This window comes from Octopus bimaculoides, chromosome 8 (genome assembly GCF_046866305.1).
Source record: "Octopus bimaculoides isolate indiv1 chromosome 8, ASM4686630v1, whole genome shotgun sequence".
NCBI lineage: Eukaryota > Metazoa > Mollusca > Cephalopoda > Octopoda > Octopodidae > Octopus > Octopus bimaculoides.
In genome coordinates this window covers 90779028-90797219 of record NC_142935.1, presented here as the reverse complement: position 1 = coordinate 90797219, position 18192 = coordinate 90779028, and the positions used below count along the sequence as shown (strand labels likewise).

The window sequence follows — 18192 nt, the reverse complement described above, 5'->3', positions numbered from 1 at the left end:
ACTTCTAAAGTCCTTTTCTTTTTTTTTTGCTTCTGTTTTGGTGTGGTCCTTTGCAAAGGTACATGACCTTGTAGTTAGTAAGTTGCACTTACAATTGCAAGATCATGGTTTTGATTCCATGGCCAGGTTGTATGTAGAGTTCTTGAGCAAGACACTTCATTTCACAGAACTCCAGTCCATTCAGCTGTGACTGAGCTTTTACAATGGCTGAGAAGTTAACCCGTCAATGGACAAGTGTTCTGTTCAGTGGGGCTAAGGGTGTTCTATGCCATGGAAACTGGGCTAAATTCTGTCCTTATGAGTTTTTAAGGGGTTGTAGCAGGTCTGATATTGATGTTTTGTATCATTGTCAAAGTTGATGATGTTGCTGTAATTGTCATGGTGTGAGATAAGGCTGGCTGCAAATATTAATGTATGATAACAAAAACAAACCCCAAAACAGTTGACAACCGATTTTATCTAGGAAAGGTCAAGTATGTAAAAAAGAACCCCTTCAGTCATGAATGACCATGGGATTGCACCGAGAAAGTTCCCCCTCTAAAGCACAAGTCCAGGCAAGACTGTTTTGTGAAACACCATCAGTTGCCCATGCATGCCAGTCCCATTCTAAGGCTAAGAATATATACATATACATACATAAATTATCAAATCCTCACCTGTAACGAGATTATCATCAACATTTAACATCTGTTTTCCATGCTGGTATGATTTGGACGGTTTGACAGGAGCTGTCCAGACTCCAATTGTCTGTTGTGGCCTAGTTTCCACGGTTGGTTGCCCTTCCTAATACGAACCACTTTACAGAGTGTGTTGGGTCTCGTTTACATGCCACCAGTACAGGTGCGTTTACACAGCACTGGGCACCAATGCATTTTATGTGGTACCAACACCTGTAAAGGACAAATCTGTATGTGGATAACAGTGATTTTACTTAGCTTGATGTGTCTTCTCAAGTACCTGTGCGTTGTGTTGACACTCCGTCGCTTACGACGTCGAGGGTTCCAGTTGATCCAATCAACAGAACAGCCTGCTCGTGAAATTAACGTGCAAGTGGCTGAGCACTCCACAGACACGTGTACCCTTAACGTAGTTCTCGGGGATGTTCAGCGTGACATAGTGTGACAAGGCTGGCCCTTTGAATTACAGGCACAACAGAAACAGGAAGTAAGAGTGAGAGAAAGTTGTGGTGGAAGAGTACAGCAGGGTTCACTTCTCCTATAAATATGAGAGGTGTTCTATCACTGGACCAAAGCAATTCTTTGAATTTCGCCATCCATTTTAAAAACTTTAATCTTACCAGCAAGAATTGTATGTAGGGATTGACTTAATTGTATTTGTTCGGCCATTAGTTATCTGGAAAATGAGAGACAAAATGGTACAAGTCTGCCAAAATTTTATCTTTTATCTTTTACTTGTTTCATTCAGTAGATGATGGCCATACTGGAGCACTGCCTTGACGGATTTTTAATCAAATGAATATTTTTCTTTAAGTCTGGTACTTATTATATTGATCTCTTTTTGCCGAACCACTAGTTTACTGGGATGCAAACAAACCAACACCGGTTGTCAAGCAGTGGTGGGAGTCAAACACAAACACACACACTACATCTAGTAAGTTCAATGTCATCAATTCACCATAAGAAAAATTAAATCATCAATTCACAGTTTTTTTTTTCTTTTTTATACTTTTCAATAAAATAGTTTTAACTATTAATGGTGAGATACTATGGATATATTTTCTCAGCAAACTTTCATGGTGAACTCTCCTCATGGTAGTCAACTTAACTATAATCCACATACACACACTCATATACATATGATGGGCTTCTTTCAGTTTCCATCTACCAAATCCACTCACAAGGCTTTGGTCAGCCCGAGGCTGTACTAGAAGACACTTGCCCAAGGTGCTACACAGTGGGACTGAAGCAAGTTTCTTACTGAACATCTACACCTGCACCTAACTTGTTAAATTTTTTTTCTTGATTTGTTTGGTGAAAGCCAGGATCTGTCCGGCTTGAAATGCCAACAATTCTCTGGGATGATTTAGGTGCCAAACTATTTAACTAGAGAAAATGGCCATGAACCTCAAGAACACTCGAGGTGATGTTCACAACATGGCTTCAAGCTGATAGGTTAATATTTAGGCTGTTCATATGAAAATGGTGTGGTTCATTCATGACAGGGAACTGGTAATTTTGCATTTGGGGTTCAGATTTCAACAGAGTCGTGACAGAACTAAGTTTACGTCTTAACTAACATTGAGTATTTTGTTATGATGCCATATCTCAAGAATTTGTAGTGTGCTATAAAAGAACTGGCAAGGATTTCACATAGTCACTTATTAAGCGTTTGCATAGTAAGTTATTCCATTCAAAGCCCCTCCTCCGAAATTGCAGGCCTTGTCTCAAAATTTGACATCAGGTAGCATTCTATTTTTGTTTCATGGCTTTTATTGTCGTTTTGTCTTTAAATTTTTAAACTCTTTCACAAATCAATAGTTTAAATTGTCCTTGTCATTTTCACTGATGGCCATTGTCATTTCAGCATCTACTTTATTGTGTTTGCAAAGATCAGACAGGACTTATGGAGGTAGGTTTTCTATAGAGGGATGCTTTTCATGTCACACAACCATCACCTGGAAGGTAATGTTTTTTTTCCCTGGTCTGAATAGATTTTCAAAGGAGATTGTGAGCAAACAGACAGTGTTGCTTGAATGACAAACAGTGTCAGAAGATGTGGCACCCACTGAGCTGAAAGCTTTGTCATGCCAAGTTCATTGTGCAGAATACTCTCAACTCTCTGACAGCATTAACTATTTGATTTATAACTAATCACTTTAATCACTATGTGGAGAACACGATCAATGTTTTCCTCAGTGGTGGCAATTACAGGACATCCAGACCTTGGATCATCTTCAAGATTCTCCAGTCCTTTCCTAAATTCAGCTGCCCACTTTTGCACTGTTCATAAAGCTGGAACATCATCCCTCTAGTGTAGCAGCCATATCAGCATGAATGATGAATGGCCTTTGGGGCTAAACCCTCTTCCTGCAGGCACTTGATAGCACAACAATGCCAAATTTTGTCCATTTTCTAGATAAGTCTTCTTTGAACATTCAGATGTCAGTTTAACCGGAAAGAAGCAATGCAGTTATTAATAAGAAAGATTGAAATTAATGTATGCAAGATTTCACAGCTTTATCATTGCGTCTTCATAGACTATGAACTTTTCAGCCCAGCCTCGTTTATGTTGTACTGAGTTCGTTAAATCTTAGTGATATGCATACACAATGCAGAAATCATGTTAATAAAATACAAAAACAGTTCAGCTCCCATGACTTTCAGAATCATTTTTTCACACTCAGAGTCGCTGAAGCATGGAACAAGCTACCTGCATCAGTCATTAGTTGCCAAGACGATGCATCCTTTAAAACCTCTATGCTTCCTTAAATTCACCAACACTACACTTGATATCCCCACCTCCATATGCAAGCACACATGTACATCATGACTCATACACTGTTCGCTTTCCTGACTTTTGCACATAATTCTATGTACTCTACATGCACCTTTGATGAGTTGTAGTGCACCTGAGCACTATACTTTATTATTATTATTATTATTATTATTATTATTATTCAGTAGTTTTATTTTTATAACGTGCTTTCACTTCACTACCGAGCGCAGCTCTGTGTGCCTTGGGTATGCGCTGTGGTTTGCTGTGATGCTCTTATGGTTACTGTATTGAAAGTGTTTTGCGTAGGATGTGTGCAGTGCCCAGTAGTGCAATTTTCTGTATGTTATACATATTTGTAAGTCCTGGTGTTTTTGTTATTATTATTATTATTATTATTATAATATACAGGAGCTATAGTAGAAGACACTTGCCCAAGGTGCCTACCATGCAGTGGGATTGAACCTGAAATTACATAGTTTCAAAGCAAGCTTCTTAAACATACAGCCATGCTAGCACCTTTAGTCATGTCTGAAGTCTAGTAACAGGTATTGTCACTGACAGACTTCCTTCATCTTTGCATAATCAACTATTTTATTTTCAGACTTCATACTTGAGTGACAAGGTGTAGGAAGAAATACAAAATGTATTAATAAGAAAGATAAGAACTATTTATAAAATGTGTTTATTAAATAAGCAAAAAAAATAAAAATAAAAATAATAAAACAGCAGTGAGTCACATTTTAGCTACATCACGATTGCATGAAATAAATAAAATAAATTAATAGGTATGTACAAAGCAACAAATATGCATATCTGTATGTATATGCACATGCCTGTGTATATGCGTATGTGTGTGTGTGTATATATATATATATATATATATATATATATATATAAATATATACACATGCACACACTTATGTACATATATGTCCAGTCCATGTATATATGTATGTGTATATCTACACACACACACATACATACATACAAATATGTGCATATATATACATAAATATGCATCTCTACATACATATGCATGTATTTATACATATAAGATATACAGCGACAGAGAGAGAGAGAGAGAGCTACACTATATAAATATGTATATATATGTGTGTGTATATATATATATATATATATATATATAAAGATATGTCTACATATTTTTATATTTATACATATATATATATATACATACATATACATATATATGTATATATTTATACATATACATCTATGTGTATACATATATATATACACATATATGTATGTGTATATATATATATATATATATATATATATATATATATATACTTCAACTCTCATGTCCAGTCATTGTGATTGGCTATCAAGTGGAATGGGCTGATGTAGCGACATCAGTCATCAAACAAAGGCTCAGAATCTAATGGTGAGGTAGGCTAAGACAAACTGGTATACCACTCTGGTCCACGGCTGAGTACAAGAAGAATCATTCTACACCCTCATGAGAAATCAAACTCATTACAACTTAATGAGGAACAACTTGTTAACTTTGAAGTCATACTGCTGTTCTTAGAAGATGGTTTCAAATTACTTGTATTTTGTAAAAGATATATAGCTTATTTTAATACCACCATATATCCATACATATATAAATATATATATGAGAGAGAGAGAGAGAGAGAGAGAAACAGAAAAGGAGAGATATATAGACAAATAGGCAAGTATGTTGATAATATATATCAACACACACACACATATATATACGAAGGGCATCCAGCTGTAGAAACTCTGCCAAATCAGACTGGAGCCTGGTGTTGCCATCCGGTTTCACCAGTCCTCAATCAAATCGTCCAACCCATGCTAGCATGGAAAGCGGACGTTAAACGATGATATACATATTATATATGTATGTATATATATATATATATATATATATATATATATATATATATACATATATATATATATATATATACATATACATATTATATATGTATGTATATATATATATATATATATATATATATATATATATATATATATATACATATATATATATATACATATACATATTATATATGTATGTATATATATATATATATATATATATATATATATATATATATATATATATATATACATATATATATATATACATATACATATTATATATGTATGTGTATATATATATATATATATATATATATATATATATATATATATATATATATATAGATATGTATATATATATATACACACATACATATATATATATATATATATATATATATATATATATATATATGTATATATATATAAACCTAATACATCAGTCAGAGTCCCATAAAAATGTAGCTGCAGAGGAAAGTTTGTTTTTTATGCCCCCACCTGAACGGAAATAGAAATGTTATCATTTATTGTACTCATAGTGAAACAAAGCAAGGTGGAGAAAAGTAAAGACAATCTGCTCTTTCATCAAGCCATATTGGTAGTCAATGGTGGTGGTCATGGCAGTGTGATGATGATGACGGCGGTGGGTTGATCTATGACGATTAACTCCAGTTGTAAACATTTAAATTGTAGACTATATATATATATATATATATATATATATATATATGTATGTAGATATAAACATACAATTTATAGTCTGTATTAAATATATAGCACATGTATATTCTATATCAAATATATAGTGCAACAGCATGTATATAAAAAAATATATCGCCGAGAATATATATTAGATATGTTAAATTCATGTTTTTAAGTAAGTCTGTACATAACTGCATATGTGCTTATGTTTATGTGTATAAATATGAATGCAATACAGATATATGTATACATATATATATATATATATATATACACATATAGGTACATATATGTATATATGTATGTACTGTATTGTAGAAAATATGTATATCTTTATAAACTATACATACTTATTGCATACATGACTAGTTATGTATGTATACATATATATCTATGTATATATGTGTACGTATGTATATATATATAAATGTACATACACACATATACAGAGTGGTTATTCTTGGGCTCACCTGTTTAAAGAAACATAGTAAGCCCACACACAATAAAGTACTCCCAACTATGGAATACAAAGTGTGAAAATATTTTATATAAACAGCAAAGTCCAATAAAAAGCGTTTCATTAAATTCAGAAACACAACATCTTTTGTTGGGCTCGCTGTTTTAATAATGCATTAACATATATATATATATATATATATATATATATATATATATATATATATATATATATATATATATATATATGGCGTTAGGAAGGGCATCCAGCTGTAGAAACTCTGCCAAATCAGATTGGGGCCTGGTGTAGCCATCTGGTTTCACCAGTCCTCAGTCAAATCGTCCAACCCATGCTAGCATGGAAAGCGGACGTTAAATGATGAACGATATATATATATATATATATTTATGTCAATATACATATGTATGATATATATAGATATATACATGCATGATTATATATATATATATATATATATATATATGCACGCACACATATTTTTATACATATACACATATGCAACCATATATACATACATACATGTACTAATTTATATATTTATATACATGTACACTTATATAGATCTATATAAATACATGTGTGCATGTGCGTGTACATATATATATATATATATATATACACACACACACATGCATGTATAATGTGTATATATGTATGCATATACTCATACACATAAAGTTAGTAGCACATACACACAATGAAAGTTTCTGTGTATACATATATATATAAAAAAAAAAAGGCGTTTCGTGAATTCAGTAGTGTAAAGACTGGGTTTCTCCTGAAAATATATATTGAAAATATATATAGAAAATATATTCAATACAAAATCTGTATAGAAAATATATTCGATGGTCTCAGCCAAGTAATGTTACAGATAATGATGTGTGTCTGTGTGTGTGTGTGTGTGTGTGTGTGTGTGTGTGTGTCTGTGTGTGTGTATGTGCGTGTGTGTGTGTGTGTATAGTCTGTCAGAGTTGAGACACGATGATGGACAAACAATCAGCAGTAGAAAAAGACTAAGAATGAAGGCAATGAGGCATGTCAATTGGGAGCAACCAAAGAGGTTGTATGCATGTATGTATGTAGGTATGCATATTTGCATACATGTGTGTGTGAGAGAGTGTTTGCATTTGTGTACGGGTGTAAATTTGTGTGTAAGTATGTGTACATATATATATATATATATATACACACACACATACATATATATGAATACATGATACATATATGTATATCTATACAAACATATTATATATATGACAATGATGATATCTATATATATATATATATATATATATATATATATATATATATACATATATATACATACCTATATACATACATGCACATATATAGAAAGATATACATATGTGTGTGTGTGTGTGTGTGTATGTGGATGTATATAGTGTAGTTGTGCACATATAAGTCTGTGTGTTTACATATACACACAAAGACTATCACATCACGTATACACACATGTTTTTCGGAATGGATTTCAGTAGTTTTACTTTAATGAAATGTCATAGAGTTTCTGTTTTACGTTTTTGTCGTGTTTTTTTTTTTTTAAATATAATATTTTTGTTCGTTAATTATTTCTACTGTCACACCACCGCATAATATACTTGGTGCATAAAATATGCACATCATTTTTTGCATGTAAGCGGTAGTGGTGGTGTGACACCTTTGAATGAATGCAAATTGCATTCTGTCATCGATTCAAATGTTGCATAAAAACAGGGTGTGTGAGCAGCTCCTTAGCTGGTGGTCTGTCTTCGGACTTTACTTCCAAACAACGAAGCATAATGTCACGTACACCGGGGGACATCTTCTGTGGTATTGGTGGAGGCTGCACTGATGAAGCTATCTGTAAGGACCAAACCAAAAAAAAAAAAGATTAAAAAAAAAAAAAATTAAAAAAAAAGATTAATTGCAATGTCATAAAAATATATAAACTTCAAGAAAAGATGAAATAATTCTTTCTTGGTACGGTGGATCTTGAAACACACAGAGCTATAAATATTAGTGTGTAAATATTGGGTAAAAAAAGCCCTTCAGATAAAAAAGAAATCAAAGGTTTCTTATGGGGTATGAACCTGTATCTCCTGTAGACATGGCAGATGTTCTACCACTGGACCAAAGCAATCCTTTGGATTCCTGTTTCCATTTTGGAAACTTTATTCTTACCAGCAAGAAATGTATCCTTGATCCTTTACTTGTTTCAGTCATTCGACTGCAGCCATGCCGGAGTACCACCTTGGGGAGTTTTTAATAGAACAAATCAACCCTAGAGCTGTTTTTTTTTAAAAAGTCTGCTGTCATTGGCATCTTTTGGCTGGACCAGTAATTTACATGGATGTAAACATACCAACACAGGTTGTCAAGCAGTGGTGGGGGACAATCACAGACACCCCACCACACACAAACACAGAGACATATATATATGTAGGGGTGCCGTAAAGTTCCTGGCTTTGGGCAAAAGAAAATACAGGAGGATCAGTTAATTATGATTTTATTCAACATATTCCTGTCTCAGATTCACACACTTATTGCAGCAGTCCTTCAGTTTTTCTAAGTTCTGTAAAAGAACGCAGAAGGTTGGGCCTCCAGCCAGGCCTTTTTCGATACCCATAAAGCCAAGAACTTTTCAGCACCCCTTCATACACATGATAGGCTTCTTTCAGTTTCTTTCTACCAAAACCACTCAAAGGGTTTCAGTTAGCCTGAGGCGATAATAGAAAACACTTGCCCAAGGTGTCATGAATAGGATTGAATCTAGAACCATGTAGTTGAAAAGCAAGTTTCTTACCACACAGCCATGCCTGCACTTGAGTGTTGGAAGTTTCTAAATTCCTATGACATCAACAACTTATAATTCTTGCGGGTAAGATTAAAGTGCTTTTAAAAAGCTGATTACATCAACCCCACTGCTTAACTGGTACTTATTTTATCAACCCCAAAAGGATAAAAGGCAAAGTTGACCTCAATGGAATTCGAACTCAGAATGTAAAGACCAACAAAATGCCACTAACCATTTTGCCCTGCATGCTATCGATTCTACAATTTTGCTGCCTAAATAATTGTTGGCACTCCGTCACTTACGACGTTGAGGGTTCCAGTTGATCCGACCAACAGAACAGCCTGCTCGTGAAATTAACATGCAAGTGGCTGAGCACTCCACAGACACGTGTACCCTTAACGTAGTTCTTGGGGATATTCAACGTGACACAGCATGACAAGGCTGACCCTTTGAATTACAGGCACAACAGAAACAGGAAGAAAGAGTGAAAGAAAGTTGTGGTTGAAGAGTACAGCAGGGTTCGCCACCATCCCCTGCCAGAGCCTCGTGGAGCTTTAGGTGTTTTCGCTCAATAAACATTCACAACGCCCGGTCTGGGAATCGAAACCGCGATCCTATGACCGCGAGTCCGCTGCCCTAACCACTGGGCCATTGAGCCTCTACGCCTAAATAATATTAAATATAAAACAAAGTAAAACAATGACATGTATATTCAATCTTAATATGTTTCACCAAATTTGAATATGAATATGCTAATCACTATTGTATTTTGTCTGTCCTTGATTCTCATTTGTATAACTCCTCCCACAAATACTCTATCATTTACTCCCTCTCCTCTTTCTCATCCTGTCTCTATGATTCTTTCTGTTTCACTGAGTGAAATTTCTGATCTTACTTTGTACTGTGACGATATGATTATCTCCCTTGTAATAGCAGTAGTAACAATAACTCTTGTCGATATTAAACAAGTGTTTGAGACATAAAACAACGTGAAATTTTGATAGAAAAATTTTCATCTCGATAATTTTTAAATAGGAAGTTGGTATCACAGAACCTGGGTGCATTCTCAGGCAGGTTGGTATCTCAAAAGGGTTAAAGACAGATGATATAATAAGCAAACAGTTTTTTTAAATGTGAAGAACTATAACAAGGGAATTAAATCTTAAAAAAATGAACCATTTTGTTACCATATTTCTATTGAAATACACCTAATTTGTTTCAATTAATTTTCAAAATAATGAAGAATTTAGTAAACAGTGACTAAAAATTTGAGAACTTTGTATTAACTAAACAGAAAAAATAAGTTAATATGAGAATTTAATGCATATTTTTCCTTATAATTCCTTAATTTCAATTTCAAATTTCTAATCTTACTCAAAATAATCATTCTGTTACTTTCAAATTACGACAAACGTAAATAAACAAACGAAGTTTGCTTTTTAGAGGCGTTGAGATATCTTAGAAAGTTAAAGAAGTGATTTTAAAATCTCAAACGCAGGATAATGCTAATAATATAGCCTGAACAGGATAAACTACCCCTATTTTGCAGAAAAAAGTGTAGGTGGTTAGCTGTGGACTCGAACTCACATCCCCGTGATTACGCGTCACGATGCTCTGACCGATTGTGAAATGCACTTCATTTGCTTCAATTAATTTTGAAAATGATGAAGTGTCTAATAACTTCTTCATGAATTAAGCTAGTGTTTGGGGCATTAAATTTTGACTGGAGATTTTAATTTAGATAATTTTTTTTAAACAGGAAGTTTGTAACAGAGAACAAAGGGTGGTCTCAGGCTGGATGGCATCAAAAAGGTTAAAGCCAAATGGTTTAGGCTGGCACTCCATCTGATCCGATCAATGGAACAGCCCACTCATGAAATTAACCATGTAAGTGGCCAAATATGCAACTCTTAATGTAGTTCTGAGGGAAATTCAGCGTGACACAGGATGTGACTAAAATGGCCCTTTCGAATTACAAGTACGACTCATTGTTGCTGTGTGAGTGGACTAGAACAGCATGAAATAAATTGTCTTGCTCAAAGACATAATGTGCTGCCAAATATCGAACTCACAACCTTATGATCATGAGCAAAATAACCTGACCACTAAGCCATGCACCTTCACAATATAGTTTTGCTGGCACTCCATCGCTTACGACGTCGAGGGTTCCAGTTGATCCGATCAATGGAACAGCCTGCTCGCGAAATTAACGTGCAAGTGGCTGAGCACTCCACAGACACGTGTACCCTTAACGTAGTTCTCGGGGATATTCAGCGTGACACAGAGTGTGACAAGGCTGACCCTTTGAAATACAGGCACAACAGAAATAGGAAGTAAGAGTGAGAGAGAGTTGTTGTGAAAGAGTACAGTAGGGTTCGCCACCATCCCCTGCCGGAGCCTCGTGGAGCTTTAGGTGTTTTCACTCAATAAACACTCACAACGCCCAGTCTGGGAATTGAAACCGCGATCCTATGACTGCCAGTCCGCTGCCCTAACCACTGGGCCATTGCGCCTCCACTCAATATAATACAGTTTAACTATAAACAAATAACAAAAGTCTTACCCGAAAAATTAAAGCCAAATGGTTTGATATGTCATTAGCATTCCATGGTGGTTTTGTTGTGGCCATTTCAATCATTACACAGCCAACACTCCACACATCACAACCTCGTCCATAGCTCTCCCCTCGGAGTACCTGATGGAATGATAGAGAAATAAACAGATTGAATTACAGAGTAAATCTTAATTAGTATGATTAAACACTTTTTAATTATTCAACAGTCTCACAGTATAAAGATTTAATTCAAAGGTTTTTTATATTAGTTTTCAAGACGTACACGTATAGATTGCTTGTTCTTTAAAATGTGTGCGTGCATGTATAAGTGTGTATGTGCGTGTGTGTGTGAGAGAGAGTGAGTGAGTGAGTGTGTGTGTGTGTGTGTGTGTGTGTGTGTGTGTGTGTGTGTGTGGTTCTGTAGCATGGGGGAAATGGAATAGTGAAACAAATAGTAAAACAAAAATTATACACACAGGCATGTACACACACACACACACACCATACACACATGCATACATATATGCCAGTGACCCCAGTTCATGGCTGGTACTGTATTTTATCAATTCCAAAAGGAAGTAACATTGACCTCAGTAGGATTTGAACTCAGAATGCAAAGAGCTCCAATTTCAATAAGCAAAAAAAAATACAATAAATAAATAAGTACATATATATATATATATATATATATATATATATATATATATATATATATATATATATATATATATATATGTATGTATGTATGTATGTATGTATGTATATATGTATGTATACACAGGAGTTGGACAAAATAATGGAAACACCTAGCATCATAGCATCATAATTTTGAAATATCTATAAAACCATCAAAAGCTTGTTTATTTTTATGTTATTTCATTTATTATTAGTGTTGCTTAATATGTTTTTCTAAAATTGCTGTTTCTTTTCAGATATCAGAAAATGGTAATTAAAATTCATTAAAATGACATATCTATTGGACTTTCAAAGAGGTCAAAAGTAGTTAACCATTTAATGGTTTTAGTAAATTTATACAGAAAAAGTAAGCATTATACTGTCCAACAAAAATAAAAGTCAACTTCATTATATTTTTTCTGTAAAAACCGATTCTGACATTAAATGAGTCAACTTCCTGTACATCATTTTTCAACAAAAAAAAATTTCTAAAAAATTCTGGAAAAAAAAAGTGCATAAATTACATGGGTTTTTATGGTATACACACACACATATTAAACTGAAGTAATGATAGAATGACAGTAATTTTACCTCTGGCGCCATAAAGGCTATTGTCCCTAGTAATTGTCCCTGAAATTCACCAGCTTGAGTAGTCTGTGATGCCAAACGAGCAGCCGCACCAAAATCACCAATTCGGACCCTCTGTCCAGTACTGTCCACTAAGAGGTTAGCACCTGCAGATATAAATATAGAGAGATGTGAATGTTTGTGGTCAATGAGAGTGTGTACACCAGTCATAGGCAAACTGCAGCTCACATGCTGCATGGCTAATGAAAAATTACTTTGAATTTTCTATTTTGTAGTGCAGCCAGCCAGCCTGAAGATGTGCCATGTTTCATAGAGCCTGCTTCTCAAAAAGGTTTGCCAATGCTTGGTGTATACGGTACAGAGTAAACAGTTCACAGCAAACATTGACATAAACAACACAGATACAAAACAAACACAAACAAACACAAACACACACATATATTTTTATTAATATTTAGCAGAAGCAACGGAATGAATCAAGGTCAAAGAGTTTCATCTGTTGGCACCTATCAAACTAGTTACAGGTTGAAGGTCTGTGTGCTTATTATAGCTATGTAAGACACAAATAAGATGATAATTTATTTTCGAATGCAGAGACACCGTTAGAACAGCAAAAACATTTGATAAATTACTCTTATAAAGCGGAAAAGGGAGGCACAATGGCTCAGTGGTTAGGGCAGCGGATTCGCAGTCGTAGGATCACGGTTTCAATTCCCAGACCGGGCGTTGTGAGTGTTTATTGAGCGAAAACACCTAAAAGCTCCACGAGGCTCCAACAGGGGATGGTGGCGAACCCTGCTGTACTCTTTCACCACAACTTTCTCTCACTCTTACTTCCTGTTTCTGTTGTGCCTGTAATTCAAAGGGTCAGCCTTGTCACACACTGTGTCACCCTGAATCTCCCCCAAGAACTACGTTAAGGGTACACATGTCTGTGGAGTGCTCAGCCACTTGCATGTTAATTTCACGAGCAGGCTGTTCCGTTGATCGGATCAACTGGAACCTTCGTCATCATAACCGATGGCATGCCAACCAACAAGTAATTATATATGTATACACGCACACAGAGGTTAGCACATAAGTACAAAACAAGGTGGGAAAAATAATAATAATAATAATAATGTATAGTGCTCAAGTGCACTGCAACTCATCAAAGGTGCATGTAGAGTACATAGAATTATGTGCAAAAGTGAGGAAAGTGAACAGTGTAAGAGTCATGATGTACATGTGTGCATGCGTATGGAGGGAGGTGGGATATCAGGTGTAGTGTTAGCACCGAAGATAGAGTAATATGCTTTTTTTAAAGCTGTAAAATTATCACAAGACTATTACTCAGAGTTTCACATTCCCATTCATCACAACTGTCCAACAAATGGGAACGTCAAACTCTGAGTAACAGTCTTGTGATAATTTTGCAGCTCTAAAACAGTGAAGCAGTAATATTTTGTAGAAGGTTGATCATTATGACCAGTCAGAAAATGAAGAGTAATGATACATATTAAGAATATATTGAGTATACATTAAACAGAAAACCATAAGATTTATTGACATAATGAATTATTTAGCCACATGGAGTTGTGTTGTGGGGTGGTATCATTGGGGACAGACTTGTTGGCCCAGTCAGGGTGCCTGAAGAGTTTAAAGTGACTGCAGCCACATTTTAAGGAGAGATGTGAGAGGCCAGATCTGGTTGGTTTGAACATAATATAGATAGAATATTTGGGCTGGATATGGCTGGTTTAAATGCTAAAGGATTAATATTTGTTTCATTTTTAGTGTGTTGATCACGGGAAGCAGTTTCAGTTCTGAAAAATCAGCAATCCAAAATGGTTTTGTAACCTAGAGTTCCAGAAAATTGATGTTGTACTTGTACAACACAGAAAAATATGCAAGATACTTGCATACATATAACAGACACACACGTGTATACTATGCACATAAATACAATACACAAACACGTATCACACACAGTTACAATATCCAGGTATGTCAACTGGAACTCCGTTAGTTATGGTAACGAGGGTTCCAGTTGATCCGATCAATGGAACAACCTGCTCGTGAAATTAACTTGCAAGTGGCTGAGCACTCCACAGACACGTGTACCCTTAATGTAGTTCTCAAGGAGATTCAGAATGACACAGAATGTGACAAGGTGAAATAAAGTGTCTTGCTGAAGGACACAACACACCACCAGAAATCAAACTCATGACCCTGTGACTGTGAGCTGGATACCCTAACCACTAAGCCACACAACAGGCATATAACACACACACACACACACACACACACATATATATATCACATACACACAAATACAATACACATACATATATTGTGCTATGGCTATAGGACAGATTGAGTTATGCTTTGGCTACAATACAGACTGTCATAGTGTTGTGTCATGGCTTTGATATGTACAGTGGTAGCATTTGTTGTGGCTACAGTATGCAGTGTAGTAGTGTTGTGTTGTGGCTACAGTGTAGAGAAACTGAATGATATTCTTAGAACTGACCCACATGACCAGATGGGTTTGAGGTTTGCCACTCACCTTTAAGATCACGATGTAGAACTTGGTTTTCATGAAGATATGTCAAGCCACGGAGGACTTGGTGTGTGTAGCTAATGACCACAGTCTCAGAAAAGTTGCCATACTTTGCCAATAGGTTGGAAACAGAGCCACCTGGTGACATAAGGGTACATAAAAAAAGAGCATTACACACAGCAGCTAAATATATCATCATCATCATCATCATCATCATCATTATGTAGTGTCTGCTTTCCATGGGATAAGACTGTTTGACTGGAACTGGAAAGCCAGAGAACTGCACCAGGTTCCAGTTTAATTTGGCATGTTTTCTATGGTTGGACGCCCTTCCTAATGCCAACCACTTTACAGAGTGTAGTGGGTGCATTTTGTGTGCCAGTTACATAACACCAGCATCAGCCACAACTTCCCAAGCACAGTATATCATCAAAGGTCTCAGTCACTTGTCACTGCCTTCATTAGGCCCAATGTTCAAAGAGTGCTTTTTACGTGCCACCGGCACAGGTGCCAGTTATGTGATGCTAGCATCAGCCACGACTACGACTTCAGTCGGTTCAACGGGTCTTCTCAAGCACGGCATATCACCAAAGATCTTAGTCACTTGCCATTGCCTCTGTGAGGCCCAAAGAAAATGAAGTAAATTTTAAATGGGGGATAGTTTTGAAAACAGCCTAGAAAATCAGGTAAATAACCCTAGAAAAGGTATAGGGTACAATTTTCCGTGACCACTCGCTGGCAACTCTTTCTCATCTTAGAGTATTTATCCAATTTTCAAAATTCAAAATTTAATTTATTTTCAGTAACCCACTCAACGTGAGGTGCTTGGTGTTAGGAAGGGCATATAGATGTAAAAACCATGCCAAAACAGACACTGAAGCCTGGTGCAGTCTTCTGCTTAGCCAGCTCCTGTCAAACCGTCCAACCCATGCCAGCATGGAAAGCAGATGTTAAATGATAATCATGATGATGATGATGATGATGATGATGATGATGATGATGATATATACATATATGAAATAACAGAAGTTGAAAATGCACAGAGAATGTATATGAAGACTTATTTATATCAATATCAATGCCAGTTTCATATTTGTATTATTTTCAAAAGTGTAAGATTTGAGAGACATGGAGCTGTGTCACGAATTATCATTTCTAGGCCTTGTCCTAAAGTGTGTTCATTTTTATAAAGAGATGTGGCTCTCATCACAATCAGTTAACATATAGATTGACTGGCTGGAGATGATCACACAGTAAAGTAAGGGTACTTTTGGATCAGTTCTCTGCCACGTCCATGGATTAAAGCCAAGTGATAGCTGTGTGTGGGGGTAACATCAAAAGTTTAGTTCAGGATCTCCATCATGTGACAGTCACACCAATAGCTATGCTTCCTCTAGTCTGTGAAATAAAACACAGCTGAAAGGCTACACATTTTCACAGAAAATTACAATTGATACCATTTATATGATAGTAATATATATATGGGGATGTTTCTATGTGGCCTGCTTGTTTGTTGCACCTTGTTTACCATTTTGTCCTTGTTCTTTTGCCACGTCATGTACCCAGTTATGTATCTATATGTACATGTAGATGAACGTATATACATACATGTACATATATATGCATATACTCATATATTGTTTATATATATATATATATATATATATATATATATATATTATTTTGTTTAAAAGAGTTCCAACACTGTCTGTTTTTTATGTTTTATTTATATTCCTGCAGAACCAATGTGGGGTATAGAATATGGAATATACAATATATAATATAATATACAATATATAATATAAAATAAAATAAAATAAAAATGGATGGCACCATGAAATAAAGTATTGAATGTAGATGAAATATTGAGTGTTCAATATAAAGGATCAAATATATAAATATAAATATAAATATATAAAAGCGACTCGAGTTTCAGGGCTATTTCCCTTCGTCATGGCCGGTACGACAGACTTTAACAGACTGTAATAAGTTGGCTGGTTTTACCCCACATTGGTTCTGCAGGAATATAAATAAAACATAAAAAACAGACAGTGTTGGAACTCTTTTAAACAAAATAATATATTCCTCTATACACAATCATACAAAAAACCCACCTTTTTTGTATTTATTTTTACTCGCATATATATATATATATATATATATATATATATATATATATATATATATGTAGTTTTCCCATTGCTGAGGTACCTATCACTGACAAAACCTAAAGAGATCGAAATCATGTGATCTGGTAGTCCTCACAGTGGAAGTAGCAGTGATTGCCTGCCTCTGGTGATAGCTACATATATATATATATATATATATATATATACATATATATATATATATATAAAAACAAATAGTAAATGAGTATATGCATATATACGTACAGGTATGTGCATACCGACATCCACCTGTATGTATAGGTGCATATCTGGGTACAGGACATTGCAAACAAAACGTAGACGAGAAAACACACAAGCCACATAGAGAACATTCTTCTTCATCAGCTACCCCTGTTTTAA

The 18192-nt window shown here is 35.0% G+C and overlaps 1 protein-coding gene across 2 annotated transcripts in view; it reads right to left on the bottom strand.

Annotated features, from left to right (window-relative positions):
- Positions 1–8083: 8083 nt before the first annotated feature.
- Positions 8084–18192, bottom strand: part of LOC106881243 (mitogen-activated protein kinase kinase kinase 1) — a 251732-nt gene continuing 241623 nt past the window's right edge. For both annotated transcript variants that reach the window (XM_089356790.1, XM_089356789.1), the window contains exons 17-20: positions 15671–15802; positions 13126–13268; positions 11869–12000; positions 8084–8372 (exon numbers count right to left, since the gene is read on the bottom strand). In XM_089356790.1, coding sequence (XP_089212916.1) covers positions 8217–8372; positions 11869–12000; positions 13126–13268; positions 15671–15802 — 563 coding nt within the window. In that variant the 3' untranslated portion in view covers positions 8084–8216. The remainder of the gene's footprint in view (positions 8373–11868; positions 12001–13125; positions 13269–15670; positions 15803–18192) is intronic.